This window comes from Kogia breviceps, chromosome 6 (assembly GCF_026419965.1).
Source record: "Kogia breviceps isolate mKogBre1 chromosome 6, mKogBre1 haplotype 1, whole genome shotgun sequence".
Lineage (NCBI taxonomy): Eukaryota > Metazoa > Chordata > Mammalia > Artiodactyla > Physeteridae > Kogia > Kogia breviceps.
Window position 1 is genome coordinate 67564005 of NC_081315.1, and position 14266 is coordinate 67578270.

Below are 14266 nucleotides of genomic sequence, written 5' to 3' on the forward strand. Positions count from 1 at the left end.
TCTCTACAGGCATATTTACAAAGTGTTACCTGAAAATACCAAGGAGCCACCAGACATTCCATTTGTGTGCAATTCATTAAAAGGAGTTTACATTCATTCCACTAGTAAGAATTATTTACTCCTCTGGCTCTGGTTTGAAAGGATGTGGTAAGTTTGAGTCAACAAAACTGTTTCTGGCCTTTTTCTCCCTATCTTCATAGGCATTAGCCACTCCACAGGTGTCAACTTTTACGCCAAAAGATGTGAGTATATAAAGTGGATGAGATCTGAAGCACAACTTGGTGTGACTACGATGCACCTCCAGGGATTAAGTAAAAGCCACAGCCAACCAACCAGGTCCTGAGGGTTATTAATAGGGGTAATTAGGAAAACATTTTGAACCCGGTCCTCAAATTGCACTCAGCGTGCTAAACAATGTAGGCACAACATGAATGAATGTAAATTTTAACATGCTTTAAGGCTTGTTATAAATGCCCTTTTCCCAAGTGTAATGTGAGGAACGCACCACTAGAGAGCAGCCATTTCCTTTAGGGAGAAAATGCTATTAAAAAAAAAAAAAAAAAAAAAAAAAAAAAAAAAAACCCCACCAAAAATCCCACATTGGTTTAACCACTGTGAGATACCATTTCACATCCCAGAGAATGGCTATAATCAAAGAGAAAGACAACACAAAGTGCTGGAGAAGATGATGAGAAAGCAGAAACCTCATACGGTACTGATAGGAATATAACAGTACAGACCCTGTGGATAACATTTTGGTAGTTTCTTAAAAGAAACAGCAATTCCACTTGTATGAACTCACCCAAGATAAATGAAAACATGTTCACATTAAGACATGTTTATGGATATTCATGGCAGCATTTTGCATAATAGCCCCAAACTGGAAGCAATTCAAATGATCAACTGGTAAATGTATAAACAAAATGTGGTATATGCATAAGATGAACTACTATTCAGTATTAAAAATGTTACAGTATGGATGAAATGAACCTCAAAAACATTATGCTAAGTGAAACAGGCAGGTGCAAAACACTATATAGAGTTTGATTTCACTTACATGATATACCCAGAAAAAGCAAATTTATGGGCAGAAACCGTATCAATCATCACCTTGAGCAACAGGCAGGGAGGAAAGGAGGGGAGGAGTGGAGATTAACTCCAAGAAGGGCTCATAAAAATTTTGGAAGCATGATGAAAATGAACTAAATCTGGATTATGGTGATGTTGGCACAACTCTTAAGTTTACTAAATCGTGGATTATAAACCCAGTGGATCAATTTTGTATCATATGAATAATTCAATAAAGCTGACTCCCAAGAAAACACACTGATTTGGTACTGCATTAAAACAGGTATTGAGAAATTTAACAAGTAGAAGGAGGAAAACCAGAGAACTGTGTTAGAATGTAGTACAAATAGCCACTGTGTCATTCAGTCCTGAACTCTGGTCTCCAGTCAGGAAAAAAGATACTTGTTTGCAGACGAATAGGGGGAAATAAGGGAATTTATGGTCAGGTAAGAACTTTATAACTTTTGGCCAAAGGCCAAAACAGAAACTTTTTTTTAAACAAAAGAAAGGTTGCAAAGTTTCAGGCAGAATGCAGTTATTTTCTGAATCTACATCAGTACTTTAGTCATCTTTATGAAGGAATTTATAACATCAATGTGCTAAGGGAGTGGTATATATAAAATAACTGATACTTGAGACCTTCAGGGCAAAGAGGCACCAAGTGATAGACACAGCTATGCCAAGGAACCTTACATTTTATGAATTATGAACTCCCAGTTTAAATTTAAGAAAATTCAGGAATGACAAATACACGGGACCAAAAAGCTTCTTCTGTTAAGGTCTACAAAGATATTCAACAAATAAGTTTTACTAGAGAGGTCTAGTAGTATATATAAGAGAAAGGTAAGTAAATATCAATTAAGACAAAACTATGCCCTTTTGGGGGCTCTATAGATGGTAGTGGCAATTTTCTGCCTGTGGGAGTTATGAAAGACTACATAGTCTGAAGGGTTAGTTCTTAAATTATAAACATAATTTTAAATGCTTTACTGGATTCTCAGGAAAGCAGGGAAACCTCCGAGGCCAATATATAAGTGGGAACCTGAGCAGGAGTGTAAGTAAACAGAAAAGCCACAGTTGCCCCAAGGACAAATGCCAGTATCAGCGCTGGGATTGGGAGACCACTGAACCCACAGTAAGGGGAGGAGCCGAACCTGAGCACCTCACATTAGGCCAAGAAGACAGCAAAAATGTCCCAGGGTGGACTTGCGGACCCGGGGAGGGGGAAGGGTAAGCTGGGACGAAGTGAGAGACTAGCACTGACAAATATACACTACCAAATGTAAAATAGCTAGTGGGAAGCAGCCACATAGCACAGGGAGATCAGCTGGCTTCTTTGTGACCACCTAGAGGGGTGGGATAGGGAGGATGGGAGGGAGACGCAAGAGGGAGGAGATATGGGGATATATGTATAGCTGATTCACTTTGTCATACAGCAGAAACTAACACACCATTGTAAAGCAATTATACTCCAATAAAGATGTTAAAAAAAAAAAAGTCCCAGGGGCAGTTCCTGGCCTATAGGAGCAAATGTAAAACCTCTCAGAACATGCCCAATTTGGAACTTCTGGATTTCCACAGGTTCAGTTAAGAGTACGTTTACAAAATAAAATCACCAAACAGGAAAGAATGGCACCATAAGGAAAAATTCAGAGACGATAAACAGATTTAGACCCCCAAAAGACTTCAGATACTGGATTTATCAGCCATAGGATATAGAATTAAATACGTATGAACTGCCGAAAGAAAAAGATACAACAAAAGAAAAAAAATTAATAAGAATCTGTCAAAATTACCAAGCATATCTAAAAAAGAACAAAGTAGAACTTTTGGAAATGAAAAACGTAGTAATTAAAATTAAAAACTCAATGGTTTTTACAAAAGATTACACAGAGCCGAAGTGACAATTAGTAAATAGGAAGAGAGTTTCAAATCCCAGAAAAAGAAAACAGAAGTAATATTCAAAGAGTCCATGAAATAAATTTTCAGATCAGAAAGATACACATGACAAATGTAAGAATCACAATGTATACTAGCAGGACAAATACAAAGACACATCTAGATACATTATAGTGAAACTACAGAACAGATGAGATCTTAAAAGCAGAAGAGAAAAAGGAGATCTGTAGGAAGGAAAGACTACAGCTGTACTGAAGTACAAAGGAAACCAGATGACAGTGGAATAACAACTTCAAAACACCAAGAGAAAACCAACTAGAATTGTATCTAGTACAACTATCAGGAATAACAGTACATGTATTTACTAAGTGTAAACCTTAAGTGTTCTCACCACACACACAAAGGTAGGTAACTGTGAGGTAATGGATGTGTTAATTAACCTGCATAACAATATGTACATGTCGGATCATCAAAATATATAGTTTTGTCAATTACACTTCAATAAAGCTGAAAAAATTAAAAATGACAGTAAAATAAGGACATTTTTAAGATGACCCAAAACTGAAATTACTTGAACAGAATTTCCCTCATATAACTTCTAGAAATACATCCTTTAGCAAAAAATTAGTTCAGAAGGAATATCTGAGATACACAAAAGAAATACGATCAAAGTAAACCCAAATAAATATTTAATAATGTTTAAATGTGGATTGGGAAATAACTGAAATACTGAACAAAGATTGGAAAGAAAGGTGATGAATTTTAGTGTTCTACAGTTCTCATTGTTCAGAAAGGCATTAAACACACTGATTAACTTTAGATTGTTAACTACGCCACAAAAATTCCAAGGTTAACCACTAAAAGAAGGAGGTGGAGGGGAAACACAAAAAACCTTAATTTTAAAAAAAGTTCCGGGGGCTTCCCTGGTGGCACAGTGGTTGAGTCCGCCTGCTGATGCAGGGGACGCGGGTTCGTGCCCCGGTCCGGGAGGATCCCACGTGCCGCGGAGCGGCTGGGCCCGTGAGCCATGGCCGCTGAGCCTGCGCGTCCGGAGCCTGTGCTCCACAACGGGAGAGGCCACAACAGTGAGAGGCCCAGTAACCGCAAAAAAAAAAAAAAAAAAAAAAAAAAAAGTTCCTGGACAACAGTGGTAAAATTTCTGACCAGTTAATCTTCACCCCTCCAAAAACATAAACCAGCCAGGGCAAGTAGGGTAACAAAATTTTTAAAACAATATCCTAATCAAACTAGGTGTTTCAGGAACCCCACAATTTGAGCAGATATAAGACCTGTGCAATATTAATAACTGAGCAGGGGGAAAGCAAGCAGTATGTGAATCACAAGAGAGCCAAAGGCACTCACTGAGATATTTGGAGGACCAACTCCAGAACAGCACTGAAACTGGAAGGTGTTTTTGCCTTCTCCAATAGCAAGAGAGAACAAAGGGTCTGAGGCAGGTCTGAAAGGGCTGGGCCTCATGAAATCTTCAAAACTAACCAATACAAGTTCCAGCCCAGGATAAAGCCCCTACGAACAGACAGAATCAAATACATATCTGAAAATACACTACTTAAAAATAAAACGTTCAATTTTTTGAAATAAGCATAAATGTACATCAGAAAACCTCAACACACACACACACACACACACACACACACACACAGAGAAAACTAATCACAATATGGAATGGCAACACACTTCCGTCTATTGATAGGTCAAACAGCCAAAAGAAAAAAACAGCAATATATAGAAGACTGAGAACACAATTAGCTAGTTTGATATGATGTACAAATACAGAAACTACACTACAACATTAGTCAGGCTTTTCAAGAGTACACAAGTAACAACAAATTTTAACATTAACAGGCAATAAAACAAGTCTCAATACATTTTCACAAAGTGGAGTCAAATAGATCATGGTCAGACCAAAGTAAAGAAAAAAACATACTTGGTAATTTTAAAATATACTTCTAAACCCACAGATCAAAAGAAAACATGGAATGAACATTTACAAAATGTTTAGAAGTGAACATTAATGAAAACAGTACAAATAAAACTTGTGGGGTCCAGCAAATGATATTTCAAAAAGTAAATCTTACCAAAATGGACTTAAAACAAAAATCCTAAAAGGTCATATAACCAATAAGATATTGAATTGGTAGTTAATTTTTCCTCAAAAGGTGGTAGGTTCAGGTGGTTTTATAAGTAAGTTCTATTAAATGTTTGAGAAATGGATTATTTCAATGTTAAATAATTCAGAGAATAGAAAAGAGAGAATACTTTGTAATTCATCCTATGTGTCACTCAGCTCTTGGTTAGACAGACTGAACAATGGAATAGAATAGAAAGTCCCAGATGTTTACTTACATGGAAATTGGCCAATGCAGATAAAGTTCAGAGGTAAGCATGGATTAGTCACTAAACAGTGTGAAGAAAACTGGCTATCCACATAGTAAAAAAGTAAATTTTTTCTCTCTCACACATACACAAATCAATTCCAGGTGGACTAAAGACTATATATGAGAGACTTTCAGAAGAGACAATAAATTTCTTAAGACACAAAAAAGAACATGTGAGTACATTAAAGTTATGAAGTTTTCTTGGGCTTCCTTGGGGGCGCAGTGGTTGAGAGTCCGCCTGCCGATGCAGGGGACACGGGTTCGTGCCCCGGTCCGGGAAGATCCCACATGCCGCGGAGCGGCTGGTCCCGTGAGCCATGGCTGCTGAGCCTGCACGTCGGGAGCCTGTGCTCCGCGACGGGAGAGGCCACAACAGTGAGAGGCCCGCGTACAGCAAAAAAAAAAAGAAGTTTTCTTTATCAAAAAACAAATTGAAAAGCCACAAACTAGAAGATATGTGCAATAAAAATAAATGGAAATATTAGTATCCTATTATGAAGAATTCATGTAAATGAGAAAAAAATAGAAAAAATGGAAAAAGGACATCAAGAAGCATTTCACAGGAAAAACTGGACAGACTAATAATCATGGAAACATGTTCAGCTCAACAATCAAGAAAATGCAAATTAAAGCCACAATAAAATATCATCTTACACCTAACAGATTGGCAAGAATCAGGTCTTACAACAGACAGTAAATAATAAACCATTAATGTAAACTCACACAACCATTTTGGAAAATAATTTCACATTACCTTATAAAACTTATGAAGCTGATCAAGCATATGTCTTACAACCAACTCTGCTTTTAGGTTTATACTCTAAAGAAACTTGCACATGTGTACCAAGAAACTGTATACAAGTGTTCATTTTAGCACTGTAAAAGCAAAAATATGGAAAACTATACCCAACATAAATTATAAAAATGAACCTGTTGAATGAAAAGATCAAATTACTAAGACTACATACAGAATACTATTTTTTATAAAGCTCACCAACAAAAGTAAACAATATGTGGCTTTGGTATATTTGTATAAAAACAAAAGAAAAAAAGCTAAGGAATGAATGATTGGTTCAGGACAGTACTCACCTCTGGGGAGAAGGGGAGGCTGGGGATTGGAATAGAGAAGGAACACAAAGGCAGAGTCAATACCACCAGAAATGTTCTAGTTCTTAATTAGGGAGTGAATACATAGGTGTTTTATTACTATGCTTAATAACTTCAATGTTACATATATTTTTGTATATGTATCAAATATTACATACAGAAATATAGTGATCAGTGGTTACCAAAGGCAATGCAGGGGGTGGGAGAAATGGGTAAAGGGGGTCAAAAGGTACAAATTTCCAGTTTTAAAATAAATAAGTCCTGGGGATGTAACATACACCACTGTAACTATAGTTAATAGAACTGTATTGCATATCTGAAAGTGCTGAGAGTAGATCTTAAAACTTCTCATCACAAGAAAAAAAATTGTAACTGTGTGATGATGGATTCTTGTGGTGACCACTTCACAATACATACATATATTGAATCATTGTTACGCACCTAAAACTTGTCAATTTTATCTCAATAAATGGAAATAAGTGACCAAAAAAGAGAAATGGTGACCATAAATACTTTCAAACTGCTATGAAGAAACTATAAAAAAGAAAATCATCTTTCCTTAAATATATATCTACAGATATCTGAGAAAGCAGAGGCATAGCTGGTTAGGTGGAACAGTGGAATTTTTCAGTCACAAAGAATACTGGTCAACCAGTGATTAGTTGTGGATCTTGGACAAGTTATTGTATTTAAATCTAATCTTTAACTCTCTGGTGGTCCAGTGGTCAGGACTCCACGCTTCCAGTCCAGGTGGCACGAGTTCAAACCCTAGTCAGGGAACTAAGATCCCGCATGCTGTGGGGCTTTGGACTGTAAAGATTAAAAGGTTATTATAAAGTGACTGGTGGGACTTCCCTGGTGGCACAGTGGTTAAGAATCCGCCTGCCAATGCAGGGGACACGGGTTTGAGCCCTAGTCCGGGAAGATCCCACATGCCGTGGAGCAACTCAGCCAGTGCGCCACAACTACTGAAGCCCGCTCGCCTAGAGCCCGTGCTCCTCAACAAGAGAAGCCACCGCAATGAGAAGCCGCTGCTCCCTGGAACTAGAGAAAGTCCGTGCACAGCAACAAAGACCCAACACAGCCATCAATCAATCAATCAATAAAGTGACTGGTGAAGACTATACATTAAACAAATTGTAGTTATTAATACTCCCCATGACTACTACCCAAATTTAAGGAACTCCTTATGGTTCAAATGGACTAAATTTAGCTGCAACCAAAATGATAATGGAAAAATGACTTGTAACAACAACAAAAACCACCAGAATTTTTGCATTAAAATAGTTTCCTTTCAAAGAAACCCCCCTTTTTTTTTTCATACCTATGACTCATGTATTTTGCAACTAGAAGTCTGTACCTCATAATCTCCCTCACTTATTTTTCTCTCCCCTCTCCCCATCCTCCTCTCTGGCAACCACCTGTTCATTCTCTGTATCTATAACTCTTGTTTCTGTAATGTTCATGCATTTTGTTTTTTTTAGATTCCACATATAACTGAAATCATACAGTATTTGACTTTCTAAAGATGATATAGACTTCTTTTACTGAAGTTACTAGTGCTAAGGGTAATTTTAGAAATCTTCCATTGGAACTGTTTACTTTTGAAAATTTTTCTTCCAGTAGAGGAAAACCTAATTCTTTTGAGGGTAGATTTAACCTGTGATAGTCATAAAATATTTTGAATCAAGTCTGATGAATAAATTACATAGGGCCATTATTAAGATTCTTGTCCAAATTAACATATAACTATGATGAGACTAATTCTCTTGGATGACTTACAAATGGATCTTCAGGTTGTTTTCAACGAGAAGTTTCAGAAAAGTTTTTAGCAATGGCAAGTAGAAAAACATAATCATAGCTTCATGAGGTTACTAATTGGAAGGACAACACCTTAATGCATAAAGAATCTTATTTCTATATAGTACAAGTCTACAATTGCTGAAGAGACAACTGCTCAAATCAGTTGCCTTTAACTTTTAATTTCTGTACGGGTTAACAAAAATCTTCCTATTTTCAGTTAAACATAAAGATCTTTTCTTTGAGGAGAAAAATATTCCAGCAACTACTAAATCAATTTTGTATATGAAGGATCAAGAATAAACAATTACATAGTTTTGAAAAGATTCTATAAAAGCAATCAAACAATGTAAAGCAAAGTTATGAACACTATATAGGAAGAAGTTCCTATTCATAATAGGTACACGCAACATATTTTGAATCAATAAATAGCAACTTTCTGATCTCAGTACTTGGTAGTATATATGATAATTTATTATTTTGATTTGCTGGAATACTACTACACTAATACATGGTTTTAAGAAAATATTATAGAGAAGTTTTATTGCCACTTGTTTACTCCACATAAAGGAGAAAAAGAGACAGAGTCAATAACATCCCAATATAATTTCTTTAGAAGTCTGATATGAGAAACCACAGAAAACATTCTTAACTAATAAGACATGAATTAGATTCTAAATGCATTTTCTATGATATAAGACATGGAGAAAAAAGGAACAAAACTCTCAACTGTACCATTTGCAAGAGTAGTTTATGCAATTTCAACAATCTCTTATCTAGGCATTTAACAGCACTTTAAGTTTAAAATGCATTTAAGAATTAAGAGAATGAATAATACTCCTTAGAGTACACAATTTATTCAAACATTTAAAAATAAATGTTACACAGAATATAGTGAAATTAGTCAAAAACAGTATCAATTAATTTTTTTTGTTTTTTTGTTGTTTTTTTTTTTTTTGCGGTACGCGGGCCTCTCACTGTTGTGGCCTCTCCCATTGCGGAGCACAGGCTCCAGACGCGCAGGCTCAGCGGCCATGGCTCACCGGCCTAGCCGCTCTGTGGCATGTGGGATCTTCCCAGACCGGGCACGAACCCATGTCCCCTGAATCGGCAAGGGGACTCTCAACCACTGCGCCACCAGGGAAGCCCAAGTAATTTGCTTTTAAAGTGGCAGTACAACACAGTAAAAGCAGTGGCTTTAATAACTATTCGGGAGAATCACACGGAAGCAACTAGAAATATTTTTCAAAGAAATATGCAAATTTTTACTTTTTTCCATTTATAATTTTGAATTTTAGCTCTACTTTATGTCTTTTGGGTAGGTGATATTAACATCTGAGGTTAAAGGGACAGGCCTCACAATTAAGTAGCCATCTTCTTTGAATATTTCATCCTTCTGTTCCTATGAATATAATCACCTTTCAGTTGCATGATTCCTTCAGCCTGATTCACATTTCATATCTCAAAGAATATGTTTTTAATAAAGAGACTGTGCATATTGACTCTACTATTAATCTTTTCATACCATTGTCAGGTCCTTCAAGGCTGTGCTTCTGACTACCCACACATGATGTAACAGCCAGCCACATGTTCCATTTACTTCACTTTACTTCCCTTATGAGTAGTTCATATTTTATGGGTAGCTAGGGTACCAACTTAGTAATGTTAGATGACTACTGTATAGATAAAACCAGTAATGGAAATTTAACACCTTCATGTTCCTAAATGCTATACACATGACAAAAGTAGAAATATGTTAAAGAAAAAAACACTTAAAATAATCTTAGAAAGAATAAAAGATCCCCTCCCCCCACAAAAATACATGTAACAAACACACTAGTAACCATACCTAGACAAGCATTATAATACAAGAACTCCATTAGACATAAGAAATAGCTGAAGCCAGGTTTTGAGCCTTGTTCTCCACATCCAGCCAGTTGTAGCCAGTCCACTGAGTGCTACGGAGTTAAATGCTTTTGGGATTGACTGAAATACGGTTACAATTGTACAAGAGATCACTGGTTCAGATCCAGCAATGACTTATGGACTTGCTCACAGGCTGACAGCAAAAAATTGGGAACATTTAAATCTGCTTGACGATATAGACTTTTATCTACTAGCTGAGCCCACTTACAATTTTTTCTTCTTATTTTTTTGATCTAATATACCCAAGGCACTGGCTTTTGTAATGCGGCCTTCTGCCTTACTGTACTGATAAGCCTAGGCTGCCATTTAATAAGGACCATCACAGCTACTAGGCAATGAACTTCAGGGCTGGACAGATGGAGTAGTGTTCTTCACTGCCCTAGCTTCCTTGTGAACAAGATGACTGACAGCAGTAAACTATACTAAATTCTAAGGCATGACTAAAGGAAAATTTAGGAAGGCCTAAAAGAGAGGTACCAAACTTGCACTGCAAATACAAAATATAATATTTTAAGATTCTTCATAAATATTTATAAAAGTATATACATATAACAAATAAGCCACTTTATAATGCTGGTAAAACCAGGAAGAGCTGTTAGATCAGTAGGTGTACCAATATCCTGGGCTTTAAAGTAATGTAAAGAAATATTTTCAGTTAAAGTTCAATAAATATACTGGAGAGAATTAAATATTAACAGGAAAAACAGTTTCAATCTTTCTGTTTTTACAATATCTTTTATTGGTAATGATGGACTTGAAGTAATCAACAGTTCAACTACAGTCTATAAAGGGTTTTTGTAAAAATGCATTCATTTTCTGAAAATAAATAAATCCAGACTGTACAGTTTAGAAAAACTATGATGGTGGCAAATAGCAAAATAGAAAGATAATAAATCTTGAGTTCAAAATGAAATGACTAAATCAAAGAAGAGTGTTAAACATATTTTTGGAGTCTCCTCATCAGGGAGTCATGTAATGGACATCATTCCCTCTCAAGGCTCTCGAAAGGGCACTAGAATAATGTCGACTTTAAAGCCTTCTCCTCTAATATCCCCTCTGATTCAGTTTTTGATTATGAAACAAATCCTTTTGGCATGCAATGAAAAAATAAAACTGCAGATTCGTTCAGAGGGAATTAGTTCAGTTAGATCTTTTGGTGTCCTAACAATTCAAACTGAAATTAAGGGCTTCCTGCAGCATTCCTATAAGCTTCTGAAAACACAACCAAAGGGCACTCAGAAAGATGAAACATTTTTCCTATTTCTGTAAATATCCAAGGAACTGAAAACTCAACACCTAGAAAAAAGCAAGGCATAAATTCATCAGCACCAAGTAGAAAAGATCTTCAAATGGAGCAGGTCTGTTATATGTCCAGATATCCTTGTGTTGATGAATGGGTTCCAATCTCCCCTCTAGGAAAAATCCACTGCCTAAGGTTAACACCTTTAGGCAAAAGGTAAAGCTCAGCAAATGACTTTATTTTACATTTTGATTCATCCACACTTTAAAAAAAAAAGGAATTTCAAGGTTTTGGCACTCCTTTAAACACTTTTTTTTGGAGGATATATGGTTTCAGGTTAGAGTGTCTTCCTTCCCTACTTCATTATTTGTTAAAGTGGGAAGTATCAACTTTATTACTAGTAGTTTCAGCTACCATTTCAAAAGTTGCACTTAGTCACAATACAACAGAGTTTACATTTAAACGAGATTCTAGTAGTAGTTAAAACTGTTCAAAGGTGGTCATTACAAAATACTGGTAGTCTTTCTTGCCTATCAGATGTTATTAAATTGTTGGTGGCTGGAACTCAAGTCACATACAGTCAACCACATTACTGGATCCATGACCTACATCTCGAATTTGGCTAGTTAAACAGGCACACACAGCTACACCTGCTCCAGCTCTGCAGTGAGACACAGATCCAACAAGCTCCCACCTGAAAAGATAAGAGGAGAAAGGATGTTATCTTAAAACAAATCATAATTTATTTTACTCAAAAGACAAAACAAAAAATCTATTATGGGACTGGGTTTGAAAGATAGTAAGCTATCCCCAAAGTTTTCTATTAACTACATGTAGCAGCATTTTAGCACTCTGGAATAATCTGTTACTGGAAGATCCCATTAAAGTGTAAAGAAAAAAAAAATTACCTATTCAGCACTGGATCAAATGCTTCTACTGTATTTAAGTATGCATTGCCATTATGACCACCAACTGCAAAGATTTTGCCCATCACTGTTGCGATCCCCACTCCACCCCTGGGAGTGGTAAGGGCTGCTACATAATCCCACTTGTTGCTTCGAGGATCATACCGCTCAACTGAACTCAAAGGAGAATTATCATCAAAACCACCTATATAAAGAAAGATTTTTAAAATAACATTATGTTTCATAGAAATTAACCATTAAATTTCAATTCAATAGCTTCTACAAGCCAATCTTTTCAAAACATTTTAGAAAACCCCAACATCTATCCCTACGACCAACTCCTATTATACATTTACTACAATTCAAGATAATTTAAATAGTACTTTCCTCAATATTAGGATTAAAAATCTTAAAGTGAGAAAAACTAAAGTCCCTATATTTAAGCACATAATTTAGGACATTCATATAATTTTCTCTTAGCTTCCTAGAGGCAAGCAAGAAAGTACTGAGATTCCTTCTCTCTGTGTGTACATATATTAGATTTTTAAACAGTAAGAAGGCTTGAGAAGAGAATAAACTACACCTGAGTCACATGACTCATTTAGATATAAGTCAAAGTTTTCCAACTGTTTCCCTTAGTACTATAATCGTAATCATAATTACAGAGATGGTGGACTACGACTGAATTCTTACCAATTTTTGCCGAAACTCCATCTTCATGCTACCTATTCTAGATGCCGACAGTCCTCTCTATAGATCATCTTAACAATGTTACTTATTATGTTCCTGATTGTTAAACATAGAGACTGCTATTTTAACAGTGCTCTTTCCTTTAAAAATATATGTGTCTCTTTTTAGGCTCCATCTCAGTCTACATGAGTAATAGGTCTCCCTGATGACTAAGCCTATTTTCCTGAGGACAGAAGTGTTGATATTATGACGGTCTATTTAGAAACAAGGTCAGGTTAAAAAAAAAATCAACGAAGTCAACTTCTCTAATGGGTTTAATTTTATTAAATCAACTGAGGTAAAATTCACTGATTGGGACTTCCCCAGTGGCGCAGTGGTTAAGAATCCACCTGACAATGCAGGGGACACAGGTTCGAGCCCTGGTCCGGGAAGATCCCACATGCCATGGAGCAACTAAGCCCATGAGTCACAACTACTGAGCCTGCACTCTAGAGCCCGCGAGCCACAACTACTGAAGCCCACGTGCCTAGAGCCTGTGCTCCACAACAAAAGAAGCCACAGCAATGAGAAGTCTGTGCACCACAACGAAGAGTAGCCCCCACTAGACACAACTAGCGAAAGCCCGCGCATAGCAACAAAGAATCAATGCAGCCAAGAATTAATTAATTAAAAAATAAAATAAAATTCACTTATCTTAGTTCATAATTCAGTGACTTTTAACAAATGTAATAGTGTTATCACCACCACAACTATGATACAAAACATTTTTTCACTATAACAAAGGCTCTACTTTTAATTATTGCTGATGCTAATGTAGAAGAGATTAAGTTTTTAATACAGGGTAGTTATTTTTCATGGCCCTCTTTTTCATGTGTTCCCTATCATTTCCCTAGCTAATGCATATAAATTTTGAACAAAGAACTCAAAGCAGAGGAACAGAAAAGGGAGGATGCAATTAGCTTCCTGTACATACAGTTACCTTCAAAGTTTTCTTATTCAAATCAGTTGTACCTGTTTTAAGTAGGACTTGAATGACCAAGAGGGTTTTTATTTTAAGGTTCAACCTGAGTCAGTCTTATTTTTACCATGTCTGTTCTACCTATAAGTGCCCAGAAGATTTAACAAGTAACAGCAACAATGATACTCCTGTTGAGATATAACATATGTCAATGCCTATGCTAGACAGGGAGCTGAGAGAGGTAGCAACGGTGTAGTGTAAGAACTCTGGGTTC

General features: G+C 36.4%; 1 protein-coding gene across 8 annotated transcripts in view; it reads right to left on the reverse strand.

The window, feature by feature from the left end:
* Positions 1-9231: 9231 nt before the first annotated feature.
* Positions 9232-14266, reverse strand: part of KLHL8 (kelch like family member 8) — a 46778-nt gene continuing 41743 nt past the window's right edge. For 6 of the 8 annotated variants that reach the window (XM_067036034.1, XM_059066415.2, XM_067036036.1 and 3 more), the window contains 2 exons: positions 12348-12549; positions 10430-12133 (listed from right to left, as the gene is read on the reverse strand). In XM_067036034.1, coding sequence (XP_066892135.1) covers positions 12010-12133; positions 12348-12549 — 326 coding nt within the window. In that variant the 3' untranslated portion in view covers positions 10430-12009. Of the gene's footprint in view, positions 12134-12347; positions 12550-14266 lie in introns of all 8 variants that reach the window. The other 2 variants (XM_059066417.2, XM_067036037.1) reach the window with 2 other exon arrangements.